The sequence below is a fragment of the Pundamilia nyererei genome, unplaced genomic scaffold, assembly GCF_000239375.1.
Source record: "Pundamilia nyererei isolate P.nyererei 1_Seehausen unplaced genomic scaffold, PunNye1.0 scaffold00234, whole genome shotgun sequence".
In the NCBI taxonomy this organism is placed as follows: domain Eukaryota; kingdom Metazoa; phylum Chordata; class Actinopteri; order Cichliformes; family Cichlidae; genus Pundamilia; species Pundamilia nyererei.
The window spans coordinates 327387-342338 of record NW_005187635.1 but is presented as its reverse complement, the minus strand read 5'-3'; the positions used below and the strand labels follow the sequence as shown (position 1 = coordinate 342338).

Genomic DNA, 14952 nt, shown 5'->3' with positions numbered 1-14952 from the left:
ACTGTTAGCTAAAGCTACTATTTTGATGCTCTTGGTTAAACAAAATACTTTGGTTAACCTCTCAGTATACTGTGTATTTGAATACATTTTTCAGAGAGCTTCTATTTACTTCTGTGTAAAAGGGCTTATCAAGGTCATTTAAAAATGATGAAGTGGTATAGTGGGGTAATGTGCAGAGAAAAGACTGAGAACTTCTGAGATTAAAGTTATAAATTTACAATAAAAATCATTTTACAGTCTTGGTCTAGCATGGTAATTTACAAGCAAAAATATAGACATTTTTTGATGTGCAGTATGTCATTTGCAAGATATGATTAAATGCACTATATAATGGATCATATAAAACTCATAAAACCATCCAACAACAACAGGTTCAACAAGCTGTTGTTGGTCCTTAAACATAAAAAAAAATACAGATTAAAAAAATGGAGAATTAGAACTCGTTTTTATAGCTTCCAACACATGATCATCAATTGTTATTCTTTTTGTCACACTATACGCTGACATTTGGCACATTGAAGTTAACTGTCTTCTTCGCCTCCTTCTTCTTCTTTCCCCTTGCTCCCTTTATGGGATTTCTATCGTTCTCTGGTCAGTTTGTTGGTTGGTTGTCTATACAGGACAAAGCTCCATTTTAGGATCCATCACAATAGGTGGAGGCATGCTGAGACACAGCACTTGAGCACTGAACTCCTCCATCTCCTTCTGCTCCAGCTGTCTCCTCCGGCTGAGCAGGTGGAAGTGCACTGCGCGGTAAGTGGGGGACTTGATGTGGACGGTGAGCACCATACAGTCTGCACAGGATGTATAAAACAAAGTTCCAGTGAGGTTGACATTTCTCGCCGTCATGGTTAAGACGTGGCCTTCCAAAGTAAAGTCAAAGAGTTCATTCTGGCATCTGCCAGCAACTCGTTCAGCTGTGATGTACGAGGAGTTGCGGATATCAACAACTACACTGGCTCTTCTTCTTGCAATGAAATCAAATTTCCGACTGACAGCGACTAAAGACCACCTTCCCGTCATATTGTGAATATCAAACTGTTCCAAAGGCTTGACCAACTTTTCACAGGCCACAGGAGCTGAACGGCTCACAGACACCAAACAGAGAAGTGTGAGAAGTATCGCAAACATGATGTCCGTCGCACCGTGGGGTCTCACTGAAAATGTGTCTGGTAAAGAGGTTTTCCTTCTAGTTCAATTCTTTCACATTCTCAGTTTTGTAGCGCTGGAAATTCCAGGATGGGTGAAAGGATTGTGTGTTGTTTACACCACGTTTGGTAAATTCAACATTCAGTCTAATGCAATATTTGAGTAACAAATGGTCAATGACCTCAAGTTGTATGCACTCTTCATTTTATCAGTTGTGATAAATCTGTTTTCAATTGAGAAGAAATGGAAAAATATTAAAACCTCACTTTTGCTTTATTTAGCAGAGACGTTTGAAAGCTTTTGGGTTGGTTTAAGTACCTTTGCCAGCGTGGCTGCTTTAAGCGTAAAATTCATCATCTGCTCTCCCCATAGAGAGAAAATCTTAAATATGAAAATCTAGTAATAATGTTAACACGATACAGGCTGTTCCAATATATTGTGTGCAAGTTTTTTAATTGTTCAGGTTTCAGGTTATTAAATCATAAATGAGAAGTTCTTTCTCAGATGCTCCCCTACATATTACCAAATCTAACACTGAGCTCTTGAGATGAGAAGACGACTTGTGGTTTGCACCAAGTAACTGAACAACTTTGCTTTTTAAGGCATTCTTAAACCAGAGTTAAGCCAATTAATAACACCGGTTGGGCAACATCTCGCACTGAGGGAAAAGTCTGTTATTGAAAGGAAAGAGTGATGGCGATGGAGGAATATCTGCCTGTTTTGCAATGCTATGCACAACAGCAGTGACTAGCACTGTTACCTCCCGGCAGGAATTTCCTGGGTTTGAATGCAGCAGTTGGCTGGCTCATGTCTGTCTGGAGGTCATATGTTCTCCCTGTGCCTAAGTGGGCTCTCTGAGGCACTCTGTCTTCTTTCTGAAGTCCAGACATGTGCATATTAGCTCAACCAATAATTCCAAATTGGCTGTAGGTGGAAATTTATTGTCTGTCTCTCTTTGTTAGCTCTGCAACAGACTAGTAACCTGTCCTAGGTGTGACATGGATGTGTGGGTCGGACCAGTGAAACTTTGCCTTCTGCCAGTGTGAAGACTTTAAACTGCACATTTAATCACTGAAATATCTCTGTATAAAATGACCATACATGATAAAGAAATGCTACAATAATAAATGAAAGAAATCTTAAATTGAAAGAAATAAGCGTGTAGGTCAGTAGACTTAATCTTGGTGTTGAAAGAAAGGGTTGGCTATAATAGCAAATTTGTAAATATGTAATTTATAGCTTGGACAAATATATCCATGCACAGCCAATCTGCACAGTGATGTTTCAACCTAGTTTAGAGAGGTACAGGATCCCCATGTAATAACTTTTTGAAATGTCTTTGTTGTCAGATGGAGCAGAGATTCTGGGAGCTCTCAGCTCAGCAGGACTTCTTTTCAGTTCGAGGACATGCTGCAGTCCTTTCTCCAAAGACTCCTGCTGTTATCCATGGGACTATCCCAAGACCTGGGAGAAGTGCATGCAGTGAGACATGTTGAAGGGAACACCAGCTACTGCCAAAAGGTGATGACTAGTTCCCTTATTTCTTTCATAATAAAAAGCTTCATGTGCATACATTTGGAAGACTGGTCCAGTGTGCACTCATGATTCACCTTTCAATGCTTTAACATATCTTTTTCTAAGCAGTATGTCCAAAATAAAAACCAATATATACAATCTAAAAGTAAACTGCATGTAGTAATACATGCAAAGTTAAGTTTTGTGTCTTGGGATTTCTCAATCTGAATCTTAAATTCTGTTTCCTAGTGGTGTCTATATAACTAGATAAAAAACCACGAACAGAGAAAAAATGTAATACAGCTGTTTTTGCATTTCTTTTGCATGAAGCATGGATGATGATTTGGGATAAATCCAGTATTTGAAGAACAAACACTCTGAATGCAGACCAAGTTATGTTAAGAAGAATATTGCAAATGACAGTTTAATCATTAAATCATTAAAAAAAAAAAAAAAATTATACACGCTTTCTGTATACAGTATGTACATTTGTAACAGAGTCATCTCAGGAATTCCAGGCCTTCCATGTTAAGAATTTAAAAAAAAAACAAACCCATATGTATCATACTTTTAGGTAATATTTTTTTAACTATCAATGGAGCACACTGTTTATAAATGACACAATTTAACCAAATAGTCAGTTGGTTAAACCTGTTTAGGCTACTGTAGTGGGATTAAAAACATTTATTAAAAAGCCTAAAGCGATAACAGTCCAGCTTCAAGTCAGTAAAACAGAATATCTCCAGAAATTTATGAACCTTTCCATAACATTGCAATTTTCCAGTTACAACTCAGATTTTTAAAACTACAAAATGACTTCAGCAAATAATGTAAAATACATGAAATCATTTTTGTTCTCTCAAGAGAATTTTATCAAACTCAAAACAGTGTGGCCCAAAAAAAAAAACAACTGTGTGGTTTTTCTTTTTAAAACTGTAGTTCCACTTTAAAACTAGTTCAGTCCATATGATTCCTCTCCTCATGTTGGAGCGAGCACACTTCCTGTTGCAGCATCAAAGCTTGAGACTGGGGATGAGGAAATTTCAAGAGGAATACTAGGAATGTTGGCAGTGGACAGTGGAGGAAAGGGAAGCAGCTTCCAGGCATTCTTATTAAAAAAAATGGATGGATGCACAAAACAAAGAGATGAGGGAAGTAATTGTTATGAACTGAGCAGCCAATGCACAGGCTGAAGGATACTGGCAGAGTGAAGAGGTTGAGAGTAAATGCATGTACACAGAGGGCATTTACATGACAGAGCAGCAGTCGCATTTTTTGGGCTTGGTTGACTCTCCTTGGCTAGCTGCGTTTGGGCTCTGTGCCTCAGCATTGGCTGGGCTGTCAGCGCCTGCTGGCTCTACCATGGTGCTGGGGGCTTTGGCGTTCAACAGAAGGGGTTCCTGTTCCCCAGACCCTGCCTCTGTTCTTTGGTTTTCTTGGGCATCAGCCAGAGGCACCTCCTGGAACTGATCAGTAAGACAGGTAGCCTCTTGTGCTTTTGATGCTGCCTCAGTTTCCTCTGGTACTGCTGCTGATTCTTCAGCTTGAACCTGTAGATTGGGACTAAGATTAGAAGGTTGTGCCTCAGTATAGACAGGCAACAAAGCCACCACAGTGCTCTCTGGAGGACTGATTAGGGACTGCGACTGCACACAGGCTGGATCTTTCAATTCGTTGTCCTGACCCTCAATTTTTACATCTCTATCTTCATCTTCACCTGGATTTGCCTTTATGCTATCATCTATGTCTCCCAATGGCTCACTCTCTGGCTCTGTAAAAGTTTCTGTTTGTACATCCTCCTCTGCAGCCTCCCCTCCCTCTTTGCTGGCTTCTGCTTCTGGATTTGGCAGAAGGATCTGGTCTGACTGCACGGACTCCTGTTGATCTGCCTGCGGCACAACCTCTCCAGAAACATCATCCCCATCATCTGTGATGAAGATGCATTCTGCTCTCATCACCAGAGTCCCTTCTTCTTCCTCCTCTTCTTTAACATTGGTATTTGGAACCTTGACTGGATCTTCCTCAGAAACATCCAAATTCTTTCCCATCTCCACACTAACATCACTGGTTGGCCCATTAGTGAGTGACTGATTATTTTCATCTGAAGCACTAACTTCAGTGTTTTCCACACCATTGGTTACAATGACTCCATTTTCATCCAGTGGTGCCTCTTGGTATATCTCCGTATCACTTTCACTTGTTTCTGAAGAAACCAACAAATACATATCAATAAAGGTCAACAAAATTCATTAAAAAATGTTCTTCATTCATCAATATTGAACTGAACCTTTTACATTGATTATAAACTTTCATAATGGCTGGTGTAGAAGCAGCTTTTCAATACAGTTAGAGGTTGCTTTTTACATCATTAGCTCAGTGCAGCCAATGCATGTGCAACATTTAACCAAACGGTTTTCTATCCATGAATGATCCATTAGATGGAAAAATTATTGACCTGCTCCATGAAGTGCATACTAATGAAGAGAGGTATCCATTTGAATGAAGCAGAACACATTGACCATTTCAACATCAGCTAAAAATACATTAAAAAAGAAAAATAATAATAATATAGATATATTTTTTAGCTGATGTTGAAATAGTTCATGTGTATATATCTAATAGTAAAAAAATAAATATATGCTAAACCTTTTAGGCTCGGCCATGAGGTAAAGAAGTACTAGCTTTATAAAGAGTTGGACACACGAGAATGGAAAAAGGACTGGACTTAAACTAGATACAGTATGCCAACTAATGTTTTTGAAGCCATTTAAATTCTGCAGTCTGGACAAGAAAGTTTTAGGTGCTGGATGATTTCAATATAAATGGATGGGTTGATTACATTTCACCAACTCTTTTGTCTACTTTAACAGCTTGAGTAGCATCCCAACGGACATGTCCATGAACCTGCTGAACTATAAAAATGCAAGTTATGCACTTAGGTTTCTATTAGCATATATTTAAATTCAAACCCTTATCCAACATGTGTAATTATTCATAACAGAATATATGATCTTCCAGTACAGCATAGGTACGCGTGTGCCACTCTGTCCTTTATAATGCAAATTTCTATCAGTGTATACAACTCATATAGACAAGCACATCTGCAGGGAATTACGTGGTCTTTGAGGTGAGATAAACAGGGTCAGCACAAGCTGGTGATTAGATAAGAATTAACAAGAGGAAGGACAGAGAAAGGATAAGATTTTATCAGGCTCAGGATGATGACGGAGATTTTAATAAAAGCCTGGATGTTTCTGGATGATATTCTGTTGAGGTGAATGTCCTATGCCCACCTGATCCAGTTGAATTGTTTTCTCCATTCTGTGCAACATCACTGACCACTTCTAAGGACAAAATAATTAGTTATTAATAGACATGTAATGTGTAACTTGAGCATGCTGGACATGATGGAGCAATAATTAACCAGAATTTACAGTATAAGGTGTAGTGCATCAGTTATTACACCTGTGCTTTGGATACGCTGTCATGTCCTGACTAAATAACGCTATTCTTTTCTATAGGATGGCATCCATTCACAATCCATTGCAAGTAAAGAAAGAGAAGCTGGAAGAAGTCCCAGAATTAAAGAAATGAAATCTAACCAGTATGGACTGATGCAATTAAGTAAAAGCAGAATTAGTAGCGCAGCTGTTGACTGATAGTTGGTAGGTGCCAGAAAAGTGTGCACGCACACATTAAAAGGCTTTGGACAGAATACCATGTGAGTGTTACGTGAAGCAGGCAGATGGATGACAGCAATACCTCACTCTACATTTATACATACAAATTCTCTATGAATTTAAACTATTTTTCAGGGTTGATTTACTGAATTTATCACTTTCTTTGATTAAAAAGACAATGAAAAGCAAAGCACCAAATTTTTACATTTCTTAATTCCCAAAGAGATGTTCATCTACTTACCATCTCCAGCATGTAACATTTTTACCTGTTGGGTAAAAAGGAACAGGGGACAAATGAAATGTATTGTACTCAAATGGTGACATTGTGAAGTGTTGACTTTATAAAGTTTGCTAATTTCTACCCAACACTATAATCAGTTAAGACAAGTGCAGTTTAAACTGATCTAAACTGACTAAACTTCCCCCTTCAAATGGGTGAGATCTGATGAGATTGAGACAGATGATCCGCTATGGCAACCACTAAAGGAGCAGCCAAAAAAAGATGATGCACATTTTAAGTGTACTTAAAGTCAATGCTCTGTCATAAAATACAAACATTAAAAAAGCAACAACCACAATAGCATGAAAGAAAGAAATGAAGCTTTATTTCTGAACAGACTGTGGCTGTAGCCAGCAGCTGCCTGCTGGCGTCACCTCTGCTAATTCGAGTCACTGACTCTCTCAACCGTTATTGTGATGTTGATGCCCTTTGGGGCATTTCTAATGCAATTACCTAATTGCAGACCATCCAAGAAGCTCATTCTCCACTTTTAGTGACTGAAATTTTGGCATTTTAGCCTAAAACTTCGCTCTACAGCCTCATATCCAAATACAGTCACTTCTTATCCAAAAAATCTAAACGTGGCAGTAACTATAATGCTGAAGTTTATGCTGTTTAAAGTCAGTGGGTGAAGTCACAGTAGCTGTTTTATATACGTAGATTGTCTGTAGAATTAAGTTTTTCATGTCACCATTTTGTGTGTCGTGTTATTTTAGTTTTTTTATTTTGTAACTTGAGTTTTTTTTAAAGGTCACCACATATTATTTTCTGTGGTGTGTGAATGTGCTTGCAGAATGATTGCAGTGTTAATGGCATTTATTCACATACTGACTAACTTATCTACTTGTTGCTGTGGCTTGAGCTTTCACCCCTGCTGTGTTAGTCAGCACCACTCAATCAGTGTAAAGCTAGCACAGCACCGCTGTCTGTTCAGATGTTTTTGGCCAACGTAATCATGCTGATGTAACATGGATGGAGAGACTAGCTGATGATTTGCACTGAGATAATGATTTTATGTTTGCTGGATGAGTCATTAATAAGCTACGTCCCAGTCCTCCTCCTTTAGATTTAGCGTTCGACACAATTTATTTTGCCAGCTCCCTATAAACAAGCTGCTGCTGCAGCTGATGAGCAAAATTTATGTGGTTTTGCTGTAACCGGTGAAAGTTGACCCCATCTAAAGTACTTAACCACATCAAACACGCAAGAAGTGAAGAAAAATGTGAATTTGGTTTATGAGATGTACCGTACTGTACCTTTCACTCACTCCCAGTCTGGCCCACTAAAATCAAAGCCGTATTGGCTGAGCTTGTTTAAAACATTTAATTTTCACAGAAGATAAGGTCAAGCATTCAAAGGTTCCTCTATCACAGCCAGCATGGCTAATAGGCTGTAAAACCTATTAAAAGTGGAATCTTCTGTTTACGTCTCCTACTGATTTTAGTTGAGCTCCAAAAGCCAAGGTTAAGATATACAAGTATGACAAACTTTACTAAAAGACCCTGGAGCAGGCAGTAGACGAGGACAGACAATTTTTGTCCGACTATAAAGGCCTTCGGACGTGAAGTACACATACACGGCCTTGGCTTGAGCTAAAACAATAATTCAAGAGAGGATCTAATGCCGTATTGTTTACATAACGGGGTTGCTTGCATTTATAAAGTTCCTGCTTTTGAACAAGAGGTGCTACATCAAAGGTACATTAAGAGTGGAATGCATTATGCATGGCAAAAAGCCACAGACAGAGGTTGTGGGAAATTTTCTGCTTAATGGAAGATGATGGAGCAAGCTTGTTCAACACATATACCAACCCCTTTTGTGTCCACATAGTGACTGGGTGAGTGGGTGAGTGTGAGTGTGTGTGAGCACACAACTACCGCACCGTTTCACCATCCTCTGTCCTTTGCTCCAGCTTTTCTTGCTCGTCTGCCAACTGCTTATTCTCTGACTGCGACCTGAGATGGACACAAACGTACAAAGAAAGAACAAACACAATCAAACCTATGATAACAACATCCTCATACTGGGTAAGGTCTAAAAGAACTTGGGTAAATATTACATTACCCTAACTGAATAATAGTAGGCATCACTACTACAAGCACTTTCCCTCAAAATTTTAGTTTACATTTCCTCAAAGGCCATGTACAACATGTGCTGGAAAACTTATAGGAAAGTGATACAAAGCTGTGGACCTTTGGAATAATTAGAGTGGGATCTTTGTAATTTTCAGAGCTTTGACAACTTTGTGCACTACAGTTCAGAAAAATCTCTTCGTGTGTGGCTCCTTCTCTGCGTGAGTTCAGTACTGGCAGGATTAAAATTCAGTTTTGCCAAAGAATACATTATGTACAACAAAAGCAAAAAAAGAGAAGAAAACTATTAGAAGACTGAAACAGAAGAGGGTATTCTGCAATATACATGAAGTTTCAACTATGCAAAAACAACTGAATTGTGACACTTCTCTCATTCTCTGCTTTGCTAACTGTCTCAGACAAACACAAAATGTCTTCCTTGTCTTCTAGCACTAACACACAGATGCACACACACAAAATCCCACAAACTGTGGATATACTTTTCAATGTGCTCTTCCATATGCTGGGCCTGGGCACTCCATGGAGGTGAGTGAAGGCTCTCAGCGTCCAGAGAGGTTGGGGATAAGGGAGCTCCTTCCATTAACCACTGCTCTCTCAGCGACTTCCTCTACAGGAACAAAGAAGGGGTGAAGGAGATGAAGGGGGAAAAACAGTGAACCAACTTTCATTAGTATTGTAGTTCATTAATGTAATTATATTACTGATGGGTTTAGAGGGTAATAATATGGAGAAATAGACTGCAAATATTTTATATATATCCTGATTATATCTCAGATCATTTTCAGTCATATGTTTAAGCAGCACTGCAAATCAATAGGTAAACTAGCTTATTAGCAGCACTGGAGGCCTGCCAACATTCAGTTTTTTCATGTTTTCTCCTGTATTTTAAGACTCCCAGCATTATCATTGTGTGTCTAATGATATTCACTTTGCCAAACCATCCATGAAACACAGTCTACACCACAGACATAATAAAAGAGGGACGTGGCTCCAAGACTTATCGTTGCATAGAGGTTTATGGGAAAATAGTCCTCTGCCCCCTCGGTCTTTGACCTCAGTAAACACTTTCCTGATGACTTTACTGGACTCAAACACTGTTACAGGTCACATTAAATGGAACATTATTCATTTTATAAATTATAGTAATTTTAAGACTCAGACAGGAGGATTATAAAGGGTACTGCTGATTAGTTAACAATATGTCACTCACAAGTGGTTAGCCAGTAAACATGCAGCTTCGTATCCATCGTGTCTAATTTCAAAATCCCACAATAAAGTGGTCAGGTTTCGTAACAGGACAAACCAGCAGCTGAAATCATGGTGACTACATCCTTTAAAAAAAACCCAGACCGTCTATTGTCTAGGCACATAATCAACACACTGTATATAATTTCAACTCTTCTGCCACCTTAAGATACCAACACAAGACCTGACACAAGAGGTGTGCGCACAACTAATAACTCTGTAGGAAGATCTTTTAGATGCTTCACAACTTTTACTTCGAAGGTATGGTAATAAAATGATGAAAACAAATAAATGTGACTTGGGACATATGTTTGAATCAGTGAAGTTGAAAAGCTTTCTAATATTGTACTACTGGATTTAGCATGATTTTTAAAGAAAACATGGTATCCAAACAGTCAAATTATTGACAGGTTTGAAAAGCTCTGTGATATTTTATTTTTGCATTTGTTGAGTATTTCATTTGGTGGATTGGCCAGAAACCAACAAAAAAAAATTTTCTATTTGTTAGCACAGGGGAACAGAGCTGTATGAATTTATATTTATCTTCTGTCTTTTATTTTTTTATTATTCTGATTTATTACATTTTGTATACATATAGATATGAAATATTAAATAAAAATATTCTTACTAATGTGATTATATTATACTACAGCAGTCCACATATAAGTTTAACAGCACAGTCAGAAAGTTTAACAAATGACAGTTAGCACACCGCTACTAGCCTATTTAGCAAGAGGCTAACCTGGGCTAGTAGAAATTAATAGACTACAAGAATATTAATAAAACAGCTTCAGAAAATGAAATACCTACAGATAGTGGTTCAGCAAGGTTAGATAAGTTATATCTGGAACGTAGTGAAAGCAATAGAGTTAAGCTAGCTTACTGTTAGGTTACTCTTACTGTGCTGTTAGGTTATGGAACCGAGTTAGCATATTGCTAGTAGTGGTTGCTACCAGCAACAGACGTTTAACTGAAACTCAAGGCCTCTGAACTAACTGCATGTGGCAGTATAATAAAACAGGAAAACAGTGCAGTAATATTTCATTAGCACTTGAGCTAATATATTTAATGCAGTTTGGGGACATTTAAAATTTAATCTTGTTTTACTACAAAAACTAACATTTGATAATGTTATGATAATAAACAGATTTTGTTGACATTTACTGTATATTCTGAAATTGGCAAAAGTCAATATTACCATATTATAAAGGAAATCCCAGTTGGCCAAGAAAATTGCAACTTGTGAATCTCTGCTTAACATGTCTCTAGGCACCTGCTTGTGCAGTTAATCGAAGCATTACATCAAATAACCTTAATTTAAAAGCACATATCTGATAAAAACTGCTCAAACCTTACCTCGAAATAAAGCATGGCATATAGAAGGCATAGATTTCTATTGAGTGTCATGTCTCTCTATTAAAATGTCTGGTCAAATCAATTCCAGCTGACACCGGGTGAGCTCTATCACAGTGCTCAATGTGATATAAATCTTGTAAAAGTGATATCTCTCACTCTGTAATACGAGGCGATGTCTGCAATCTTCTCAGAAACCGCTCTGTTCCAGATTATTGGCCCATGTGTTCATAATCTGGCCACCGTTGGCCAGTAGTTTCCTACTCAAAAGTAAATGTCACAATACCATCTCTGTGTTTTCTCCTGCTGTGCAGGACAAGCCTAGCTCTGTTTCCCTCCCTGTGCCTTTGGCTAGCTAGGCAGGCCCCTCTAAACTTCTCTGCAGGTCAGGAACTGCATATAAGCTGCTACTCCCACTTATCAAATCCTTGCATCTAACCAGAGGTTAGAGTCAATGTCAAAGCTAATGAATGTGCTAAAAGCTGTAACGATAATAACTCCTGCGAGACGGCAATACAATCATGTAAGATTAATCGCTGAAGCCTCTTGCACATAGACTTTTGATCTCAAAAACGCACATTTGGAGCACTCTGCACAAATTCACAGGCACACACAATATTCTGCTACAGGATTTATACTGGCACACACATGCATACCTGCATGCACACAAACACTTTCTGCACAAATTTCACAAAATTTGAGGAATGTGCCCCAGGGCAGCATAACACAGTGGAGTAGGAAGTTGGAACACCAGTGTGGAAATGATGTGAAAACAATAGAGCAGCTCTGTAACTATGTGAGTGTGTAAACACACACATAAAAACTGATTTCAACAAAGGAAGGCTTGCCGCTAACCTTGTGAGAGAGTGACAGGGCGAGGAAATGTGCAAGTCTGTACTTACAGCTCATCCGTGTGTCTATGTGTGAGATACTGAATGTGAAAAGGAAATAAATTTGGAGGCAATCTGCTTGTTAACAAGCTGGAATGAGCTGGAATGAGCCTACGGAGGATTTTAGCTGAGTGAAATTAAGGCTGTGTCTCTCTGTGTGAGTAAGTGTGTAAATGAATGAGACAGGTTAGCTCATCCTGAATACGTGTGTGTCAGACCTTGAACTGCCGTAGTCTGAGCTTCTCATCCTCCTTCTCTCTTCTGGATCTGTCCTGCTCTTCCTGCAACCGACGCTTCTCCTACAAAAAAGAAGTGGAGGAATGCGAAATATGGCAAGGAAAGAGAATAAATATGGACATACTTAGAGAGTTTAGTAGAAATGAAGAGAGGCAGCAGGAAGATGATTTGGAAGAGTAAATAACACATCAGAAATAAAGAAAGGTGAGAAGCAGCCATGAAGAAGAAGTTAATGGAGAGGAGAAGTGAAATGAGGACACCTATCTAACCACCCATCATGTCATAGGACACTGTCACTGTGAACATTAGGTGTACTCTATTTTACATAACGCTCAAAGCAGCTGTTGCCTGGCAAACTGGTGTTGTTTTCGTGGGACCGGGGACAGACTGGCTCAGCACGCAGCACACTCATTAAAATATTTAAGAGTTAAGGACAGCTCTAAGAGCACGGTCTCTTCACCCTCTTTTTTTCCTTGTATGCAGACAAATATATGTGTGTGTGTGTGTGTGTGTGTGTGTGTGTGTGTGTGTGTGTGTGTGTGTGTTTGTGTGTGGACTCACAGCGATGGCCTCAATGCGCTGTTTGTATTTCTCAGCCTCATCCATCTCGGCACCTGGGACAAAAACAAGACGGGATAGGAGCAAAGGTTAAAGATCAGAGGTTAAACAAATATGAGGCGAGTCAGCTGGATGCATTTATGCTCAAAATGTACCATATTCACTGAATTGAGAGAATGAGCTTCAGCACTTATTTTGGATGAATGCTCTGGATTCCTATTATGTGTTTCCTTTTGTTGAGATGTCCATGTTATGCAGTTTTTGACGAGGTTCTTGTGTTCTTGCAAAAAATGTCTCTTGCCTGAAGCAGTATTTCATAAACTTTTTTCAAACTTTTCTCAATAATGTTCCTCCTTTAAATTGTCTTCTCTAAGGGAAGTAAGCCCGAGCAGCTCAAAGCATTTTCTAGTAAAAAAAAAGAAGACATCTGCATAATATGTGTCATTGAACATAAAAAAAGACTTAAAATACTACTCATTAGCTGTTTAAATCCATCACTAAGTTAGTGATAAACAGTATTTTCATGACTTTATTTTTGCTGTGTTGTAGCATTGTTTTTCTTCCTCTGTCTGGTTTAGAAACTGGCTAATGACAGTTACAAAGTGCATCGGAAACAGAAATACTGAACATAAAAATGTGGCTTGTCAAACATTTTTATATCAACTTACAACAGTTTTGTTTAAAAAACATGCATAACTGATAGGTTTTAAATTAACATAAAAATCATAAGAACCCTCAGCTCTATTTAGACTAACACTAGGGGTTCTAGTACCCCCAGTTGAGAAACACTGGTTTGAAGAGTGTATAAAGATGAGAATCAAACAACATTTCTGCATTGGTCCCCAACTCTCGGAGTGCAGTTGAGTCTCTACATCAGAGGACAGCGGCAGCTAATGAGCGGTATCAAAAATCAAAGGCAGGAATTTAGCCTTTGCTATTTGTGAAGTATGCAGCTGGACTAGCATTACTATGTATCCTCATTATCGGACCCAATATGACTCACGATCATCCCCCCAAAATGTCTTTCCAGTACCCCCATTAAGCTTTTTGTTTTTGTTATGACGCAGCCTCAGGCATCTGCAAGAAGATAAGCACAGACAATATTTGTTTTCCCTTGCAGCTGACACTCTGTGGGATAATATTTGAGTTACCCCAAACTAGGAGCAGAGCCACACATAGCAACCAGCTCACGGCAACTCAGTCATTACCGACTTCCTGCCATCACAAGCCATAACTCTCCATATTTTGCTCTCCACAGAGTGAAACTCTTAAAATAAAATTTAAAAATAAAGTTAACTTCCTAGGAGAAAAACAACACGTATTTCTGACCCGCATGTAATTCAGCACTGACTAGGTTCCATAAAAATATAGGAAACATAATTAAAACAGTTATTGGAAATTGACGTTTTTGGGTTTTTTTACCCCACACAATGACAGCAACATTTTGCTTGTCACCGTCAATCCTGTGTGGTATGCTAGGAGTGCTGTCCTACACCAGTAAACATTTAGCCACCAGGGTAACTGAGATGTCACACTGGGACAGATCTGACTAATGCAGGGAGCCGTTTCTATACCAAATGCCACGCTGTCACAACTACTGCTGCTAATCGCCATCACAGCACTTTGAAGCGCAAAATATGTGCTTACCAATGCACAACATGCACTCGCAAAACACTTTCCAGATGCATAACCTGTAAAACCTCATAAAGATGGTAATAAGCACACCAACAGGAAGGTTACATTTCAGAGATGATGCCAGATTTGAGACTAAAATAAAACTTTATCCTGGCACATCAAATTCAATAAAATTAAAGAAGCTGCCAGAATAAGCCTTGACACATCAACTCTTGGACACATTGCTTGTTTTTCCCCAAAATGCCCTCCCCATCCTGATACACGCACATTGCAAATCAGGTCTCTTTTCTTTCTTCCCAGAAGGCAACCTAGCACTT

General features: G+C 38.8%; 1 protein-coding gene across 11 annotated transcripts in view; it reads right to left on the bottom strand.

The window, feature by feature from the left end:
• Window positions 1-3067: 3067 nt before the first annotated feature.
• Window positions 3068-14952, bottom strand: part of palm3 (paralemmin 3) — a 31605-nt gene continuing 19720 nt past the window's right edge. For 2 of the 11 annotated variants that reach the window (XM_005748933.2, XM_005748932.2), the window contains 7 exons: window positions 13004-13056; window positions 12424-12504; window positions 9197-9324; window positions 8507-8579; window positions 6586-6610; window positions 5958-6008; window positions 3068-4867 (listed from right to left, as the gene is read on the bottom strand). In XM_005748933.2, coding sequence (XP_005748990.1) covers window positions 3912-4867; window positions 5958-6008; window positions 6586-6610; window positions 8507-8579; window positions 9197-9324; window positions 12424-12504; window positions 13004-13048 — 1359 coding nt within the window. In that variant the 5' untranslated portion in view covers window positions 13049-13056 and the 3' untranslated portion in view covers window positions 3068-3911. Of the gene's footprint in view, window positions 4868-5957; window positions 6009-6585; window positions 6611-8506; window positions 8580-9196; window positions 9325-10768; window positions 10944-11160; window positions 11239-11318; window positions 11430-11474; window positions 11643-12423; window positions 12505-13003; window positions 13057-14952 lie in introns of those variants that run through there. The other 9 variants (XM_005748934.1, XM_005748935.1, XM_005748941.1 and 6 more) reach the window with 9 other exon arrangements.